The sequence below is a fragment of the Calypte anna genome, chromosome 1 (assembly GCF_003957555.1).
Source record: "Calypte anna isolate BGI_N300 chromosome 1, bCalAnn1_v1.p, whole genome shotgun sequence".
NCBI classification, from domain to species: Eukaryota; Metazoa; Chordata; class Aves; order Apodiformes; family Trochilidae; genus Calypte; species Calypte anna.
In genome coordinates, this window is record NC_044244.1 from 158,601,006 (window position 1) to 158,619,845 (window position 18,840).

The following is an 18,840-nucleotide window of genomic DNA, read 5'->3' on the forward strand; positions in this document are numbered from 1 at the left end:
TGTAATATGTGGGGAAAGAGTCACAGAAGTCTGACCTGTTGGCATACTATGCATTTCTCTACCTCCCATGAGTGGTTCCTAGACTTACAAGCCAGTGGGAGAGAATATGGCAATCAGTACTGAGTAAAGATGATGAAGTGTAGATTGATTCCTTCTTTGCTTTAAGGTGTTTTGGGACCACAACACGCATTGCTTTGGGAATATCAGCCTAGAGACTGCCATATGTGGAGGATGTGCCACACTGGATAGACTGTATAAACGCACACATGCACACACGTACTTCTCACAGAGTAACTCTGTGAGACAGAGAGCAAGGACTAAGTCTCCTATCCCAGGAGTCCAAGGAATCTCTTGTCATCATTTTTTTCATAAGAAATTGAATAAATGGATAAATTGGAACACATGACCCTTTTACTGTTCTGCTTGCCAAACTGCTTTTGTGTATCAGAGACTCTGTACTTGGAAGATGCTGCTTATAAACTGTAAAGCTTTTTTATCTCTTCTAAAAGACAGTATAATGAAAAAGCATCATTACAAGCATATTATACTTTGCCACTTCATTCAGTTCTCTTAAAACAGATTATATCTGATATCCAAGTCAAGAAAGTCTTGAGGACATCACACAGACCTCCAGCCAAGCACGTAATCAAACATGTTTCTCAACTGGATAATGTCTAATTTGTTTTCTGTTCTGTAAAAGGGGTAGTCTTCTGGTGATTTTTGCTTGTTTGTTTGTTTTTTGTTTTGTTTTGTTTGTTTTTTCCTAAAACCTTGACCCATTGCCAGAGAAATCTGACCAGTTCTGCCAGAGATATTGATTCATAGCATAAAAAGCCTCTTGTATGGTCAGTAGATGTTTCTTCGGTATCATGTTTAGTACAAACCTGAAAGCTGCCAAAGCTGATACAAAGTGTCGAGCAAACAGATCCCATATTGGGGAAAATGTTAGCATTGGGAAAACCATCCCTTTTAGTTTGCCCCCATGATACTTTGATCAGTGTTTTCAACATCTATCATTCAGAGGTCATCAGCAAGAACAAAATCTTTTAGATTAGGTTATTTGATGATTTTTAATGATCTTTTATTTGTAAGGCCTGTAGCATAAAATTTTCAGAGCTTTTTATGCATGTGAGCAAGACAGTGATAGAAAAGTAATTTTTTATTGGTAAGAAAATAGATCAGAAACTGAGGTAGTGATTTTTTTAAGCGAAGGATTTCAGAAAAGTAGAAAATACGAAGAGTCAAAATCTAATTGTGAGTTGACCCCTGCTCTGACTCTTGCCTACCGTGACTCTGGACATGGAATTATTAGTAATTATTAGGAATAATTGGTACTTAGTTATCATCTTAATGCTCAGTCAGGATTTGAGTTTTTTGTGCAATGAGCTATATGGATATCAAAAGACATGTACATATTATATGCAGCGGTGTTCCAGGCATGGAGCATGCCTATTGAACATGATATGGGTATATATACACCTGACAGCTGTAGTATCCCTTAGGAGATCATGCTGAGGTGCATTTAAAGCAATATGGGAGTTGAGCTCATATAAGGAATTCTCTTGAATGAAATGCTGTCATACATATCCTATGGTGCTGAAGTTCATAAAAGGAAAGTGAATTGAACGGAAGGTCTTTCAACCAGAGTTCACACTGAGAATTCATTTAAACCCATAAAAATTACAAAACAAGTTTCGTCTTATATTTTGGGGCTTCTTTATTTTGGGTAGAATCATAGAATCGTAGAATCAGATTTGCAAGGGAATTATCAGGATCATCAAGATAAACTCCTGGCCCTGTGTAGGGCACGCCAAGAGTCCCACCACATGCCTGAGATCAAAGTGTGAGATGTTTCTGAGAAACACACATAGATCTTTTCACACCAAGTGCAGCAGTAATTTAAATTAATTTCAAAGTGTAATATCTTTCTCTCCTATTGTACTGTGGAGATGGGAAGGGATTAAAGCAAATGTAAGTCATCTCATCACAGAGTACATACAGTACATACATCTGTGATTACGGATACTAGATTACATATTACAAGAAACTTCTCAGGAACTGACTTCTGTATAAGATCCATAGATATCTTCCTATGTATCTTGATTGTATGATGCTTCACCTGAATTGACAGAGTTACACAGAAATACAAATATCAACAAAATCTTTGAGTTAGATTTGTCAGCTCTGTTATCTAAAAACATACTCCTTATACTAGCCTACAGATAGGGCTGATTAATGTTTCAGTGTTTCCCTAGGATAACACAGTAGTAGTAGCAGACTTATTTCTGGTAGGGTAAACTTTACATAAGATAGTTATGGGACAGCTTTGAGCAGATCAGCAAAAAATATATCTGCAAGCACTGACTAAAGGATTATGGGGCTAAATTTTACTATCAGCAGATCTGATCCTCTGTAACTTGATTGCAGTGACTTTTAGGTTGTTGAAATATAATAAATAAAAGTATTTTTGGTTGAATCACATTAATATTTCCATTTGGACCTATAGTACTGTCAATTTTTTTTTAATTATTAAAGTTTTATATTTTTTTTAGGACTTGGGAGTCTTGCATTGGTGTTCTGTATAATCTGAATCACTTGTTGCACTGATTTCAATGAGGGAAAACTGCTTGTATTCGTGTGGTTGTAGGTGCTGCTCTGCAAAGAAAAGGGGAGGTTGAATTTGAGTAATTGTTTCTGTTCCTTGCGTCACACAAGGAAAATGAAATAGAAATCTATTTTACGATGTTCCATGGTAGAATACAAAGGTCAAGCAAGGCTGTGTCTAGACTTACAAGGCTGGAGCAATCTAACACACCTACTATCTCAATTCACAAACAGGTGATTTTGAGGTCTGGGTACACAGATCAGAGATTTTTCCTGGAATATACCTTCTTTACCCCCGTCTCCAACTTCGTATTTTGCTGTGTTTTGGAAGTTAACTACAACTAGGCTACACAGAAGGATTAAAAGATACCTACAAGGGTAGTTAGATCTCTTGTATCTCTTGGTCCACATGGAATTTTAAGTTTAGTATTTGCTCATTGATAACAAATAGAAGTGAATTCAATCAGGGAGTAGACTCTTTTCATGAGTGTTACTTAGACAGTACTACCTGGCACAAACATCTCATGGTGGCCATAGATAGTGGCTGGTCAAAGAAACCTGTCATTTTGATGCTCAGTACTCATCTAGTAGATTAATTCATAAGTTTGTATTTATACATATATGCAGATACAGAACACCATAGTTAAAGGTTTGAATTCTTGATTTTAGTGAATATTGTGTTGTTGCCATCAATTATGCTATAGCATCTATGCTGTTACAGCTATATAGCTGGAGAGTCTTTTCTCTCTTTATGGAGACTCTCTTTATGGAGACTCTCTTTATGGAGAGTCTTTTCAGTATTTCATACCACCACTGTTACTTTCACATGTACACATGTACACCTAAGCTTTTACTTAGGTGGTTCCAGCAATTCTTTGGAAGTGTACGGTTAATGAGTGTGGGTTTTCAGAATTAAAAATAAGGTGAATAAAGGGCAGTGAACATTAACCACAGTTGCTGGCAGAAACTTGAATAAAATTTTTCATTTTCAGTATAAATAGTTTTTTAAAGGGCAAAAGGTTTAAGATATAGGCAGCTTCATTAAAAAGGTGACAGTTCACTTGTTTCAGCATTTCATGCGAAGAATTGTGGCCAATTAAGTGATGAATGCATTCAGATACTACAGTGGATACACTTATAAGATAGAACTCCATTATCAACCATTATGAATAAGAATAGCATATTAATTAACAAACTGCCAGGAGAGCCGGAGTATTTTCATAAAATACCCATCTTGAATAGTACATTTTTTTTCTTGAGCTTAAATCACCACTAAAAAGTTTATGTATTTTTAATTTAGTACAGGTGGTAATGAACACCAGCTCTGTGACCCCTTGAGAAGTGGTGGGGTTGTTTATTATGTAAGGGTTTTTTTCTTGTTTTCCTGTTCTTTTTTTTCTTTTTTTTTTTCTTTGTGCATCCCAAAATGACAGCTGCTACCCAGCATGTCCCACTGCAAAACAAATAGCCAAAAATTTCTTAAATGAAGATGCTAATTTCTGTATGCATGGTTATATGTGTGTTCAAAGGAGGAATGTGCTCTTATATGGCTTAACTCTCCTTTGAGTCTAATTGGTTATTTGTACATGCAATTATCTGATTTATGTTCACAAATTTGTAATTACATGTGCAAGTTATATGCAGAGATGAATGCAGATGGTTAGTAAACAAGCCTTGAAGCAGGACTGTTCATTCCAACTAAAGTTCATACATTTAAATCATTGTTTCAGGCCATCTGCAGACTCTTAAAAGACATAACCACATCAGTTACACTTGCTTCACATTAGCAATCATCTCAGCAACTTGAAGTAAAAACTTTTTTTTAAAAATGAAAGCTTAAAATTCTTGTAGGTTGTGTCATTTATGGATTAAACCTGCCTTTCTGGCCTATTGGCTCCATTCTTGACATTTTTATAATATAAATAGTAGATGTTGTTTTGATTGGATGTTTTTAGAATTAAAAGCCTAAGAAAAGATGAAAACAGTTGAGGAAAAAATAGGCTTTGCATCTGTTATAGTTTGGGGTTTCATGTGGATGAATAGCACTGTTGGAATAATTTTCTTGCGTATTTAAATTACGGGTGCGGTTTATGCAGTAAAGTTGAGTGAGTTGGGAAAGGCATCTGTTATAACTTGACAGAGCATTTGTGGGAAGCATGCACTTCAGATCAGTGCATTTGTACAGTGCTGGGGCTTTCTGGTTCTTTGAGGGTTTTTTGTTTGTTTTTTTGGTTTGGGTTTTTTTTGTTTTTGTTTTTGTTTTTTTTTGGTAGTTACAAGAATTATTCTGAAAGACAGTAATGGAAATAGAGGAATTAGATACAATTTTGCAAGATTTTCCTGTTGCTGTTGCCAGTATTTCCAAATAACTTTCTTCAGGATCTCAAGTGCTATGATATCTGTACTCCCACTGGATATTCTGAGTAGTGCTTCTATAGCAGTGTTTATAGCTAGTACAGATATTTCAGTATGGTTTGAATTAATAGACAAGTTTTGTTTAATAATTGCATTTTGTTCTTCATTCAGACTTATTTTCTTCTCTAGCTTCTATGTCTGTCATCATCAGAGGCTTGTGTTTCACAGGTATTACATAATCTCAAGAGCCAGCTTACTTAAGCGTTCTAAGAACTTCCAGGCAGATATAGTGTTTCAGCTAATTAGATGAAGCAGTGAACTTTTGGGCTTAATTTACTTCTGACATCATAATTCTGCCACCCAACATAATTAGATTAATTTCTTACTGTTTTTTTACTTTTCAATAGATGACTTAGAGATCTCAATTTCATTAAGAGACCAGCCACATTTCAGTATATTTTAAGATTATGTACAATCACAGCTGTATTCAAATCTGGTACTGTAATTTACTCCAATAATGATTGGATTTCTTACTGGTTTTATTTCTTTTCTTGCCCTTTGGGTCATTCATATATGCAAGTAGTATGGTCAGCCAACCAGAATCTTTTTCTAAGATTCTTTCACTGTGTTTGTAGTGTGACTTTGAGCATCAAGTAAAAGCTGACTGGTGTTGTTGTAATATATATTTTATATATTCTGTATATTCTTGCACTCTTGTGCCTTGAGTCTTGCACTCATGTCAAGAGTATTCTTGATCTTGCTGGGAAGTGGAGTGATTTGGGCTGAGGGAGATGAAAGTGGCATCCTGTTTACATGACTGGTCTGTTAAGAAAAAGAAATAAAAAAAGTCTTAATAATCCCTCCAAAAAGCTTAGTATGCCAGTGGTCATGTATTACTGTGGTAAATGGATTTAGAATGGGATAGGGAGACCAATATATTGTCTTACATTTAGCTTAGTTATTTGTACCACTAAGAATTGGTGCTGGATTTCTGAGCAAATACCAATTTTTGTCCATTTTGATTTAAAAATAGCAGTTAAGTGTTCTGTTGCAGAAATGTACCAATGTTATCAGTATGCTTTCTCCACTGCTCAGTCCTGTAACCCAATCTAATTCTTTTGAAGATCATTCCTATAGTCATGAAGATTTTTAAACAGATCTTTGTATTTATTTTTGTCAGCGTTGTTTGCTGTGTCAGTAACTCCTTCTAATATATCACGAGTTCAGCACTAATTATGGCGTGAGAACATTTTCTGTTTAACTGTGAGAAGAAAATAAATTTCAGGTAATTGCACTGAGAGTTTCATTGTTTTATATGACTGTTGCAAGTAGAAAGGACATGGTGTGATTTCCAGTGTTTGTTTTCCTAACTGTCAAGATAGATATATGCCCAGTCTTAGAACTGCATTCTTTTGCTTTGTTCTTGAGTGGCATTAGAAGGGGAAAACTGAAAATAGTGAAGTCTAAGGTTTAGATCGATGTACGGTGTCATTTTTTTTTTTGCCTTTAAAATGCTAGTTCAGTGCATTAGAAATATTTATGAAGGTTACCTTGGCAAGCAAGTGTTTTCCAACCAAGGAATTAAATTACACAAAAGGTTTAGTCAGTCTTCCTAGACCTTATTTTTCAGAATTGACACGCCCTTGGCTCGTGTCTTATTAGTGTGAAGGCTGCACGTATGAGAACAGCATGGAAGCTATCCTAAAATCCAGAAGTACCATGTACACCATGTGGGAAGAGTCCATTGCCTTTGGTTACAGGGTGTCCCAGGGCATCCCTGTCTTGCATTAAGTCAGCAAATAACCTTTGGCCATGGCACCCTTAGCCCTTTTGCAGTGCCCATCGTGTGGTGAGTACATAATTGTTGCTTCCAGTGGCTGTTCACCTAAATTTCATTCAGCCACCTTCTCTGGGGTCAAAAATTCTCTGCCAGGCTTTGAAACACAGAGGGAAGGTAGAACAACTGAGAGAGAAATAAAGCCTAGATTTCCAGTGTGTACCTAAATGAGATGCATAAATGCTGATGTAGCTAGAATTGATAATGATATTCAAAGCTGTTCTAAGCAGTTCTAAGAACATAAAAAATATATTAAATAAATACACCAAATGCTTGTTACAGATTTGCTGCCTATCACCTCCGGAGCGTAACTCTCTCAATATTACTGATTATAAACCTGCCTGGCCAATGGCAGCTCCACTGCATCATGTTTGCTCAGTTTCAAATAAGGATAATATTTCTTCACACTAAACTTGCTTGCAGACAAGGTTAAAAATAAAACTGTAAATGTAGAAAACTGACCCTGAAAACAATTAGTTTTGTCTAGAAAGACAGTTTGCCTTCTTACAGCTGGTCACAGTTGCTGGTTTTTTTCAGGGATATTTCATGCATTGAATAACAGTAATTTTAAGGAGTGAAACTTTGTTCGTCTACCATTAATTTGGCCTAATTACTCCTCAAAGTCAGGACATGTGAAAGAAAAATCACAGTATTAGCTCAGCTGTGTTGCACACCTTTTGTTTTGTAGTATATGTTTTGCCACGCAATCAGTCATCTATAAATTGCTAGTAAGATATTCTGAGAGGTATGTAGTACTCATTAAGAGTTTCAGCTTTTTTTAAACCAATACCTTCCATGGTGCTCAGAACTCTAACAGAAATTAGTGGGAGACCCGCGTGTCTCAGGCTTTCAAGGATGAGACCCTTAAGCTGTAAACCATGGCTGTCTTCTGACAGGTAGTTAAAAAAGCTGAATGAAAAGTCTGCTTGCTTTTAAAGCCTGCAGGTAAGCCTGGTGTCTCTTTTCATGTGGTTGTGCATGACCAGTTGTGTTGTGCTATCAATGTGATCTCCAGGATCAAGCTCATACTTCGATAATACAGTTGGAGGTGTATAAAACTTCAAAGTATAATCAAAGCACAACATTTTAGCTGATGTTAACCACCAATTCTTCCATTTTTTGTTCTTTAATTCAGCTGTCGTCTATATTATCTAACGAAGAATGGACATAGAATTTAGATGTTGATTGAAAGACTAGTAAATAAATACTTCAGAGAACTTGCTGTCATTTGGGACAATATATTCAACTGTTTCTCTTATTTTATTATCCTTATTATTATTATTATCTTATTATCCTTTTGTGCCAGACCCAATGGAGAAGTCATATACATCTCTTTCTTTCAAGGAAAAAAAGTATAGAGCCTTAGTATTTATGAAAGTTGAAACAAAAATTGGTGGATTTATTTTCAGTTCTGGAAAGTATTCTGGATATCTAATTAGCTGATTCTAATGTCGAAATACATTCCTCTCTCTTTCTGAGAGTTTCAAGATTCACCAGTATGTACTTCTAGTTCCTCTGTCACATAATGATAATATTGAAATTATAAATCATAATACTTTTCTATGAACATAAAGCTCAGTTGTCTGTGGGAATGTCTTCTGAGCCCTGAAAAAGTCTACAAATTTCGATACAAAGCTTACACAAACCTATATAAGGCAGACAAGTTTTGAGGGACCAGAATGAATTTTCATGTTTCACTTAAAAATTTGTCTATTTGTCCAATTTCTGATCTATCTAATTTAATCTTTAGCAAATGAAACAGTTAGAAGGAAGACCAACTATGACTTAAGGATGTATGTGTGTTTTTCCAGGGTCTTCTTGGGGAGTCACAAAAGACCCTGCCTTTTCCATACTATGACTGTGGGCATTCACAAGACTTTTATTGGCTTTTTGGAATTTGGCATTTCAGCCTGTTTATCTGAGCTCTAGAAAATCCAAACTGTAGTCATCTTCAGAATGTTCCAGCTTTGATTTTTTACCTATTGAGATAATTAGCATCACCTGCAGAAGTCCAATGTGCATTCAGAAGACCTGGTGATATTCTTCCAATGATTTTATTCAGATCAATGACAAATTCTTACAGTATCTTTTATATCTTTATAAAAGCTTGAAGATAGAATCTAAATTTGAGTAAAAAGAGTATTATCAAGAGTTTTTAGATGATGATTTTTATAGCTCGGTGACATCAACTAGAATAGCTTTCATTGCTCTGGCATTTAAGTGTTTTTGCATAACAAATCAGCTCATACCTATTTATATTTTATTTTTGTACTGAAGATGAATTTATTGATTTTGGTAAAAAATAGGAGTGTGAATGCTTCAAAGTGGGCATCTTGTAATGAAAGTGAACTTTTGTTAATATAAAAATAAGTAGGTCTTTACACAAGTTTAGGAAAAATATCAGCAAAATGATTCATTAAGCTATTTTTATCATTCTGTTTATGATAGTTAAACTCATTTGCTATGCATTTAATGGCTTTAAATCATAGAGCTATAAAATGATAATGAACTACTAAACTACTTTTCAAATAGAAGCAAAGTTACTGGTTTTTAAAAATGTTTTTTATGAACCATGTTTTCCACAATTTTTTTAATGCTTCGAAGAAAATTCTTGCTATTTTTATAGTTTGAAAATAGATCTTATGAAATTGAAGTATTTCAAGCTAGGAGCTTGGTTAACGAAACAAGTACATAATATAGATTATAAATTGAGACAGTTATTGTTACTTAATCAGTTATTAGGAACAATCAGTATGTTTTTATTTTAACTATCTAGAGATTTACTCATTATAATTATGTATTGCATAGTCTGCTGTGATTCTTAGGTCTTCCAGACCTTAAGAAATAAGACTTACATGTGTTTTTCTGCCTTGTCATAAGAGTAAACATTTCTTAAATAAATAAAGACCTTTCTATAGTAAACTGGAGTAAGTGTTTTGTCACTTCAAAATTATCTCAGAACAAAAGAGGTTTACTTTTCAGACTGTGAATTTAAATATTGTTAGTGGGATTGGAATTTTAAATTTTGGACTTCTTGAAAGTACTTACATAGTAAAGTTTTGAGATGAAATGTGGGGCAGAGTTGGGTTATGGGACTCCTCTATGTCTTTGAGTGTGGCAGCCCTTTTATGTAGAGTAGCACAGTCTACTTGATTGGAGAGGGTAACCAATGGAAGAGTTTTGCTTTTGATAGTTGAATATCACTCACCTATAGTTTCCTACTGAGCTTCAGTTACAGATTTGGTCTATAGGTTTCTTCTCTTAGTCTTTGAAGAGGGTTGGTTTTATTCCTTAAAGTCAAAGCCAAAAGCATTCAGACTTTACCACTGCTGTACTTCTAGGAAGCATCAACGAAGCTTGCAAAGCATCTTTGCAAGAATGAACCTGTTGGAATTTTTTAAGACTTGGCAGTAATTGTTAGGCTGTGTGTTATGCCTTGGCACCTGGGTTGTGATTTTTTTTTTTAATGCTGTTGTCAAACCCTTCCATAGCCATACCACAGCATTAATTTGAGAAAAGTACATCACAAAAGGTTTTTTAATTAAGCCATTAAAGTGTTCCTACATAGTGGCATTTTTTTGGTGTGAGAATATATTAGAAACACTCCATTTAAATCAGATTATTTTTGTCTATAATGTTTTTATCGGTTTTATGTGTATTCATGGTATCTTTATTTTTATTGTAAATCACAAAGGACATTTCAAAGAAAAAAGGCAAATTATTTGGTTCTGTGATGTAGAATTAGACAATAATCTTTTTCTACAACAGTTTTTCTTGTAGTTGTGTACCTAAGATGGTTTAGTTTTTATTAAAAAAAATTAAAACCCCAAACCAATCAAAGAAATTATCAAGCTTATAATTTTTATAATGACATCAGCTCAGGACATTAAGTTGGAAATTAATGATCAGTTAAGGTTAATGACTCAATGCCTTGAGTCATTAAACTCCAAAAAAATGCTCTGTACTTCAATTGTTTTTTGTTTTATTAAAGGTAGGTTATAGAAGTTGCAAAAAAAAAAAAAAAAAAAAAAAGGGTAATCTTCCAAACACAAGGGGAACGGACCTGAATAGGTGTTTTATTATCTTCCTCTGTCTGCTATCCCAGCATAACTAAAAATGCCATTAGTCTTGGTAAGGGGTTTATTAGTATGAGGACCTAAGGAGCAAAACCTACCACGGCCCCCTTTCTTTTCTTTTTTGTTTTGAAACAAATGAAGAACCTCAAGTGTTTGGCAAAACAGGTTAGCACTGCAGTGTTAGAACTGTGTATCACCTTTTCCCTGAAGTTATTCCTCAATGTCCCCTAAATAAGCAGTTGCAGGATATTGCAATGGTACCATGCTATGATCTGCACATAAGGTTAGAAGTCTTTGGATATGCATTGTATGTAGCAGGTACATATTTGCATGTAAGTGGGTAATAAGTATTTTCATTGTAATCCGTATCTAATTTGTATGCTACTTACACAGTCAAGGAGATGGAAAGTTGTGTATGTGAGCATTTAACAGACAAGGAGTGCTTAAACCCGGAGGCCTTTGTTTTGCTATACTGGACAGATCTAAGCTGCTATGATGGCATTTGTACAACAATATCTTGCAAATAATTCTGAGTCCTTTCTGACATAAAGTAGTATATTTAAAGTAGGGTGTCTTAGTGAGATTTTCACTTTAAATAGAATAAGGGTTAAATGATAACTTGACTTATCTTTTAAATGACAAAAAATAAAGAAATTGCAAGACCTTTTCACACATTAGATATGTATTGTCATTTATCATCTAGATATCAGGCTAGCAGTGCGAAGTAATAAAACATATCATCGAAAAATGTGCTATAGGTCTGAGTCACTCTTTCATTCCACCTCCCAGCTAACTGTAGTATTAAATCAAACAAGCAGAACATTTCCTTAGGCAGCCATTGCCTTTTAATTTCCTGAAGAACCTTAAAATATCATTCATTACAAGTACTACACATATTTGGTTTTTAAAAGTCTCATAAATCAATAGCAGGCTGACTGTAATAATTATTACAAGTTAGTGCATAATTTTTGTGCTGAAGGCTGCATGCAGAACTTTAGCATATGCAAACGAGGCAATTCAAACTGTGTATAGATATTAATATGAAGAAGCAGGTAACGAGGTGCAGGCTATGAATTATGCATCAAGAACGGCTGATCTTCAATGAGGAAAATGAATTCAGCATGTAATCTAATTAGTGATGGAAGTCTATTACATCTAACTGCAAAAGCAACCGTCCTTGAAACAAATTTATTTACAGTCCATGTTACCACTTGAAACAACTTTGAAATGATGTGTAAGACAACAGCTTAATTGTAAAAATTTTTTTCTTTGTTTGTTTCAGTTCTAGACCTGGAAGGCCTCCTAAGAGGACTCAAAGTGTCACGTCCCCAGAGAATTCTCATATCATGCCACATTCTGTCCCAGGCCTAATGTCTCCTGGAATCATCCCGCCAACAGGTAGGAGCTCTAGAAACACCTTCACATGGGCAATAGTTTGAATTCATGGCTTATAGCCACTTGTTAATAAATTAACAGTCTAGGAAGCCAGAACCCAAATACTGCAATGGAGTTCCCATAATGTAACATTATTGCTACATAAATGTATTGTATGTAATAGAAATTGTGGCAGCTCAGTACTTTAAAATACAAATAACTGAGCAAATAATAATCCTTTATAATGTTTTCCCTCTGTTCTTTTTCTTTATAAACAAAAGACCTTTCAAAGCATGAATTACTTATCATTAGGCAATAATCTCTCTATTCACTTTTAATAGATCTGATATCTTCTGGTTTTATGCTGCTTTGCTTGATTAGATAATGTCACCATTAATATAGTTGCCTGAAGAAACCAAGTTAGTTAAAATAACTCCATGCTGCACACACGTCTTTCTTAATTTTTCATCCCGAAATTCTATTTTTGATACGTCTCCTGAGGCCTTATACTAATGTAAACTTCTGTAGCAATCTGTTTCTCAAACTACTATTTTCTTTTGAAAGTTACTGTAGCATCTCCTGGCAGTAACTTGCTCTTAGACAGAGTTAAATTAAGAAAGGCTGTGTTGAAAGGAGATGAACAGAGCCACCTGAAGATGGGGCACCCAACAATCAAACTGTTGACGGTGGTGCCACCTTCTCTCTCTTCATGGTACAGATGAGTCAAATTCTACACTTACTTCAGCAAAGTTCACTTGATTTTACACTTTTTCCCTACTTATTTGCACAGCTCAAGCTTAAGCACTGATTTTCTCCAAGGCAAAGGGGAGATCATAAACAAGGCAGATCCAAGTAGAGAGGAAGATTGCTGGGGCTTACAGCCTGGACTGATGGGTGTGTGTTTTGAGTGTGTGCCCATGATCACATGCTCTTTAAGTATGAGCATGATCCTTAGCATGGTTTTGGTCATAGTTTACTAACATTTTTGAAAAAAAATGCACAGCTCAGGAAATATCACATGCCAGAAACTGCTGGCAGTTTGGGTGCAGGTGTCTTGTCTGGAGGAGGGAGGAAAGTGAGGAGAGTTTAGCTCTGTGAACAAAAGTGGAGCCATCTCTCTTTGCCTAAGGGTTTCAGAGCTACTTTCCATATAGAGATAGATACATAGTCAGGAATTTTCAATTAAGAATTTACTGTTTCTCAAAAGGCTAAAGAGGAGCAACAAAGTGAAAATAAATCAGAAAACCAAGGTTGGTAGAGTGGTTGGAGAGTGTCAGGCACAAAGAACTCATAGTGGCAGACTGGCACCAAAAAGAATTGGAATTAAAATTTTTGATACAATAGCAGTTACAGGATAGAATCTAGTAAAGGTAATACAATGGATGCAGAGTGAATGCAACATGAGAAGAATAGAAAGGGTCTATTTGGGGAAAAAATGGAAATTTTTATAGGGCAGAAGCATTTGTGTTTATGAGGGAGAGATCAAAAATTGCAAAAGGACATGGAAATTATTTGGGGGAAGTAAGGCAGGAAAATATCAAAGAAAAAATGCATGCGAAAAGTAGAAAGGAGGTGACATGAAAGAAGTCAGAGACAGAGACAAATAAGCAAGCCAAAAGGAGACAGGAAAAAAAAACCTTGTCAACAGTATAATTTGGGGTTTTATGTTACATTAATATATAAGAGCAGATTGTGTCTTGATATAAAATCTTCTGGGCTTTTTTAGCATTTTTTTGTTCTAAGAAAGCAGCTTAAAACCACAACTCCTGCCCAAAGTATCCAATTCCTCTCTAGTCCTTTAAAGCTGGTCATAACAAGTTAATTATAAAAATATACAGTACTAAAAACACAGATCCAGTTTCTAAGAATATAAGCCCACAAAACCAGATGTAAACCTTTTAAAAAATTATGGTTAAAAAATAAAAAGAAGAAAATAACTCAAAATTAAAGTAAACAGGCATATGTAAGATTATCATTCATCGAATCCTTTTAGGATGGTAATACTTTGTGAGTCTCTTGCAAAGAGGAAAAGTTTAAATTAAATCACTGTTAAGTTTGGGCTGGTTTCACATTACATGGCTTACCACAACAGAAGGGGTGAGCATGATTTTTTCCTGTTGTGGTGGCACTGGATCTCAAACAGCACAAAAAATGCAAACACTGATACTGTTAGCAGCAAGCTCTGGGGTGTAGTGTTCCATGGAGTGTGGCTCAGCACAGGTAAGGAACATCATGACAGCAGCACAACATGACAGTCATTCCAGCATTTTATGGGCAGACAAGTATAAAGATAGGCTCATAATCTGACCTTGTGCGTTCAAATTAATGAATATCTGTGCATCTACATACAAAGAAAGGATGTCTGTAACTGCAGTAAATGCCAATAGGTGCAGTTTTTACGTCCTAGTTAACTAGAGAGTTCTTTCTGCTTGTGAATGCTTTCCTCCATATTTTCACTGTATACACATAGAACCACAGAACAGTTGATGCTGGCAGGCAGTGCTGGAGATCATCTAGTCCATGCTTCTCTGGTCAGAGTAAGATGTCACAGAGCACATTGTTCAGGGTTGTGTCCAGATGGGGTTGAATATCTTCAAGGATGGAGACTCCACATCTCTTTGCAACCAGTTCCAGTGAAATTTCTTGTATTTCAAATTGTGTCCATTGTGCAACACTGAGAAGAGTCTGGTTCCACCTTCTTTACTCCCTCCACCCCCATCAGGTGTTCACATACACTGATGAGGTCCCCTCAAGACTTTTCAGGATGAACCATCCATGCTTTCTCAGCCTCTCTTCGTATCTCCAGTGCTCCATTGCCTCAGTCATTTTTGTGGCTTTAAGATGATTCCTTATTTGAGAAGTTTATGATTTCCTATTAGGGCGGATGTAGCTCTAAGTGGAAAAAAACCAAAGTACTAAGACTGTTAAGTGCTTTCCCCCCTGTTCCTTTCTCTCTCTCTTTCTCTCCATTTTTTTTTTTTTTTACAAATTCTTCTTTTTAAGCTTTCTGATTGACTTAATAATCTGAGTATAATAACTAAGTTTTCTTCCTGCCTACAGAAGAGTGTGATTACACAAACAATTATGTGCTATTTCATGCTCTTTAAGTAAGAGAGATATGCAATTATTAGGCCTATCTAGGATACACAATGCTGTGATTTAACGTGTGTTTTTCACTTGAAAATCTCCCTTTTTCTGAAACCAGCTGCGTAGAACAAAAATAGACATTTAGAGGTAGAAATCCTAGTTTCTGAAGGGTCTGGTTCTGCATCCGTTGTAATTACATGTTTATTCATGTAAATAATATTGATACAAAATTGTGTGCTGAGACTTCTCAGGAAATGCCATGATTTTATATTTCTGTAGGATGCCAAGTTGAAGATCCCTTGAAAATGTATTTTATAACTGATCCAATCTGAAAACCCATGCAGAGAATGTTTCTTCATCATTTAGAACGTATTCATTATTGAGAAGTATTTAGGAACTAAGACGAGATTTAAGGACTATATCCAGAAGGCAAAATAGGGAAATAAAAGGCAAAAAAGGAAAAGGAATAATTTTTTTTTTTTTTTAATGGAGCATAAATTGAGTAAGTGAAGATCATTTCTTGGGTGATATTTTTACCTCAAGATTCATAACTATTAGCCATAGTTGCTGATCTAGCCACTGTCTTTCATTAGGATCAGCTTAGAGAATGTTTGCAATTTAAGAAAAGACCAGTCAGCTGACAAAAGACAGTCTTATGTTTATTGAAATAAATGTAGGACCTCTGAAGGTGTTACAAAATGAGATATGTTTAGTAACAGGAAATTAAGAACTTCTTGAATTGTTCAGAGAATTAAAATCTCTGTTTACATTACAAATAAGGTAGTAAGAAAAAAGAAGTTTTGTGTAGGGTCAGAGAGGTGTACTGACTTTTCAGGCTTATCTGGAGAACTCCTTGAAGCCCTTCCAAAACTTAGATGTCTCATCATAATTATCTTTGATCCGCATATCTCTGTGTACTGCATATCTTTTCTTGGCTAATATGATTAGAAGGCTTCGAAAGTTTTCTAAAGTTGAAATGAAAGATAATGGTAATTAATTAGAAAAACAGTGCTGCTGTAATTCCTGAGTAGAGCGCATGCTATATGTTGTGCTCTGTATTTTTATTTCTGTATTGCTATTTAGCGTATAAAAAGATATTTCCATTATTTTTCATACAACCTTAGTAAAGCACTTATTTTACTTTTCCAATTTTTTTTTTTTTGTAATTATTCTTAAGCATTTTAGGTTTCAAAACTGTTTTATAAAGCTCCTGATGTGATTCTTCTGCAGCTTGGCCTACTATAAATTCAAAGCACTTTACATGTTTAATTTATTACATTAATTTAACATTAAATTAATATCAGTAATTATTATGGCTGCTATTATTATTTTGCACAGTTTTGCTTTGTGATAGGTTCTTCTGTCCACCTGTCCTATATATGATACTAGACTCATGTTTTCCAGTATAAAGATAAAAAGCTTTCTCTGGAAAGTTTCTTCTGTGCAAATTATAGCTACTTTCCTCTTCAGTTCAGTGATAATATGAAGGTATAATTTCTAATCTCATCCTTAGTTTTTCCCTTGCTGTGTGCCTCAATTGACAAGAGTATATTGCAGCTTCTATCCTGTGCAAAATTCTATGAGCCACAAAGCGTTTTTCTGGGGGGTTAGAGTAAGGAGAGAGTTGAAAGGTTATATAGATTATTTCAGCTTGGAGGACAAACGGAGTTCACAGATGCAGCTGTTGATAAAGTGTGGCAAGATTTCTACTCCAGTAGAAGATGGAATTATTTGGTTTTTAAAGAAAGATTAATCACATAAATAATTTCATTTTCTCTGGCTCACAGTTATTGATGTGGTATTAGGCAGAACTGAAAGAATGTTTAAAATATAATTATCACTGTTACTGTAGCCACATATTGGATGTTATAAAAAAAGAAAATCTGTAGGTGCTTCTGGTAGATTTAGGCCTGTAAGGTTTTATGAAGATATTTAACTTAACTGAGTAAAGTTGATTTCTGTGATTATTGCTGGGCTTAGAAATTAGAAGTTTTAGTTACATACTTAAAATTTTGAGAAACAAATCTACCATGCAGTTATTTATGCAGTGTGCACATTTTCTGATTCTGTGTTTGTTAGGCAGATATATAATATGATTGAGTGGCTATTGCTTACATCTTTTAAAATGCATACCATGTAAAAACACAGTGTTCACATTGCTTTTGATTGGTGTTCATATGATGTTTATCTGTTGGGACTGAACAAACTTATTGTAAAAGCAACAAAATCCTGCTTTCAGAGTATTAAACTGTAACCTAATTCAAGAAACTGAATCAGATTACAGAAACATTTTTGCACTTCATTACAGAGCAGTCATTATAATTAATGTGAAAGATTCTATCATGTATAGTAGTTGATGAATCAATGATACTGACTGAACTCTGTAAATAGATTATATCATAGGTTTTAAAATAATAATTAAAGTATAATTCAGGCCACCTATCCTCTTCTGAAAACATTGTCATAATTTTGTCATATTATCATCCCATTGAATAGCTAGTTTCTACTTCATCACAAGGGACTGGATCATTGAAAACTAGTTCTGGAAGCTCCCTAGTTCAACTTCCAATGATTCTTTTACATTCCCTAGGTAATTAAGTTGATGTTCAATATATCCACAGATTTTATTAAAATCCCCAAATCAAATAATTTCAGCAGCTCTTAGAGTAAGAATACAAAACATGGTGAGTCCTTAGCTGCATAGTCTTAGGCATACACAGGTTCACTCTTTTCTGACTTTTGATATTTTACTTTTTAGCCTGCATTTTAAATGTTGTGTTAAAAAGAAATTTATTACGGTACTTGAGGAGAAAATAATGCCATATGAGAATAATTTATTTTGGGGTCCTAGTAATCAAAGGATCATACTTCTATGAAGCTTCTGTGAATTCAATAGCTCTTTGTGAGAAAATAGGATTTGACTACATGGCTTATTATAAGGAAATGTATGAAAGATCTTCAACCAGGCAGACTATAAAACTGTTTCTGAATCTAAAGCCATCAACTGTTTTCTTTCTAGCTATTTCTGCACATCAAAAAGCCTTGAGTATCTTTGCTTACAATCGAAGCAAATGATTGTAGACATAGCTTTTAATCATACTGATTGTAGACATAGCTTTTTCAATCATAAAATCTTTTTAATATCAAGAATTACTTGCAGAAATAAGACCTTTTTGATTAAGAAGGTTTAATCAATGAGAACTTTTAACAGTATTACACCATAAGTTGGAGGGTCAAACCTCATTCAGGCTCTTCACCACTGCCTGTTGAGAGGTTTCCCTGGACTGAAAGGATTCCAGAGATTCTCCCAGCTTTATTGATATAAAAGGAACAAATTGTTTCACTTCATGAGATGCTGGGATTAAATATATAGGCAGTGAGGACAGTCACTTAACACCTTCAACGTACTCAGGAAGGAATGAAGTTATTATACATTGTAGTTATAAGCTAGTGAATCCTCTACTTACATCCTAAAACTGCTCATTCATTACTAGTTTGTGATGTGCA

At 34.8% G+C, this 18,840-nt stretch overlaps 1 protein-coding gene across 1 annotated transcript in view; it reads left to right on the plus strand.

The window, feature by feature from the left end:
* DACH1 (dachshund family transcription factor 1) overlaps positions 1–18,840 on the plus strand; it is a 351,097-nt gene that overhangs the window by 139,143 nt on the left and 193,114 nt on the right. Inside the window, exon 2 of the mRNA XM_030469246.1 lies at positions 12,155–12,270. Within this exon, the coding sequence (XP_030325106.1) occupies positions 12,155–12,270 (116 nt within the window). The remainder of the gene's footprint in view (positions 1–12,154; positions 12,271–18,840) is intronic.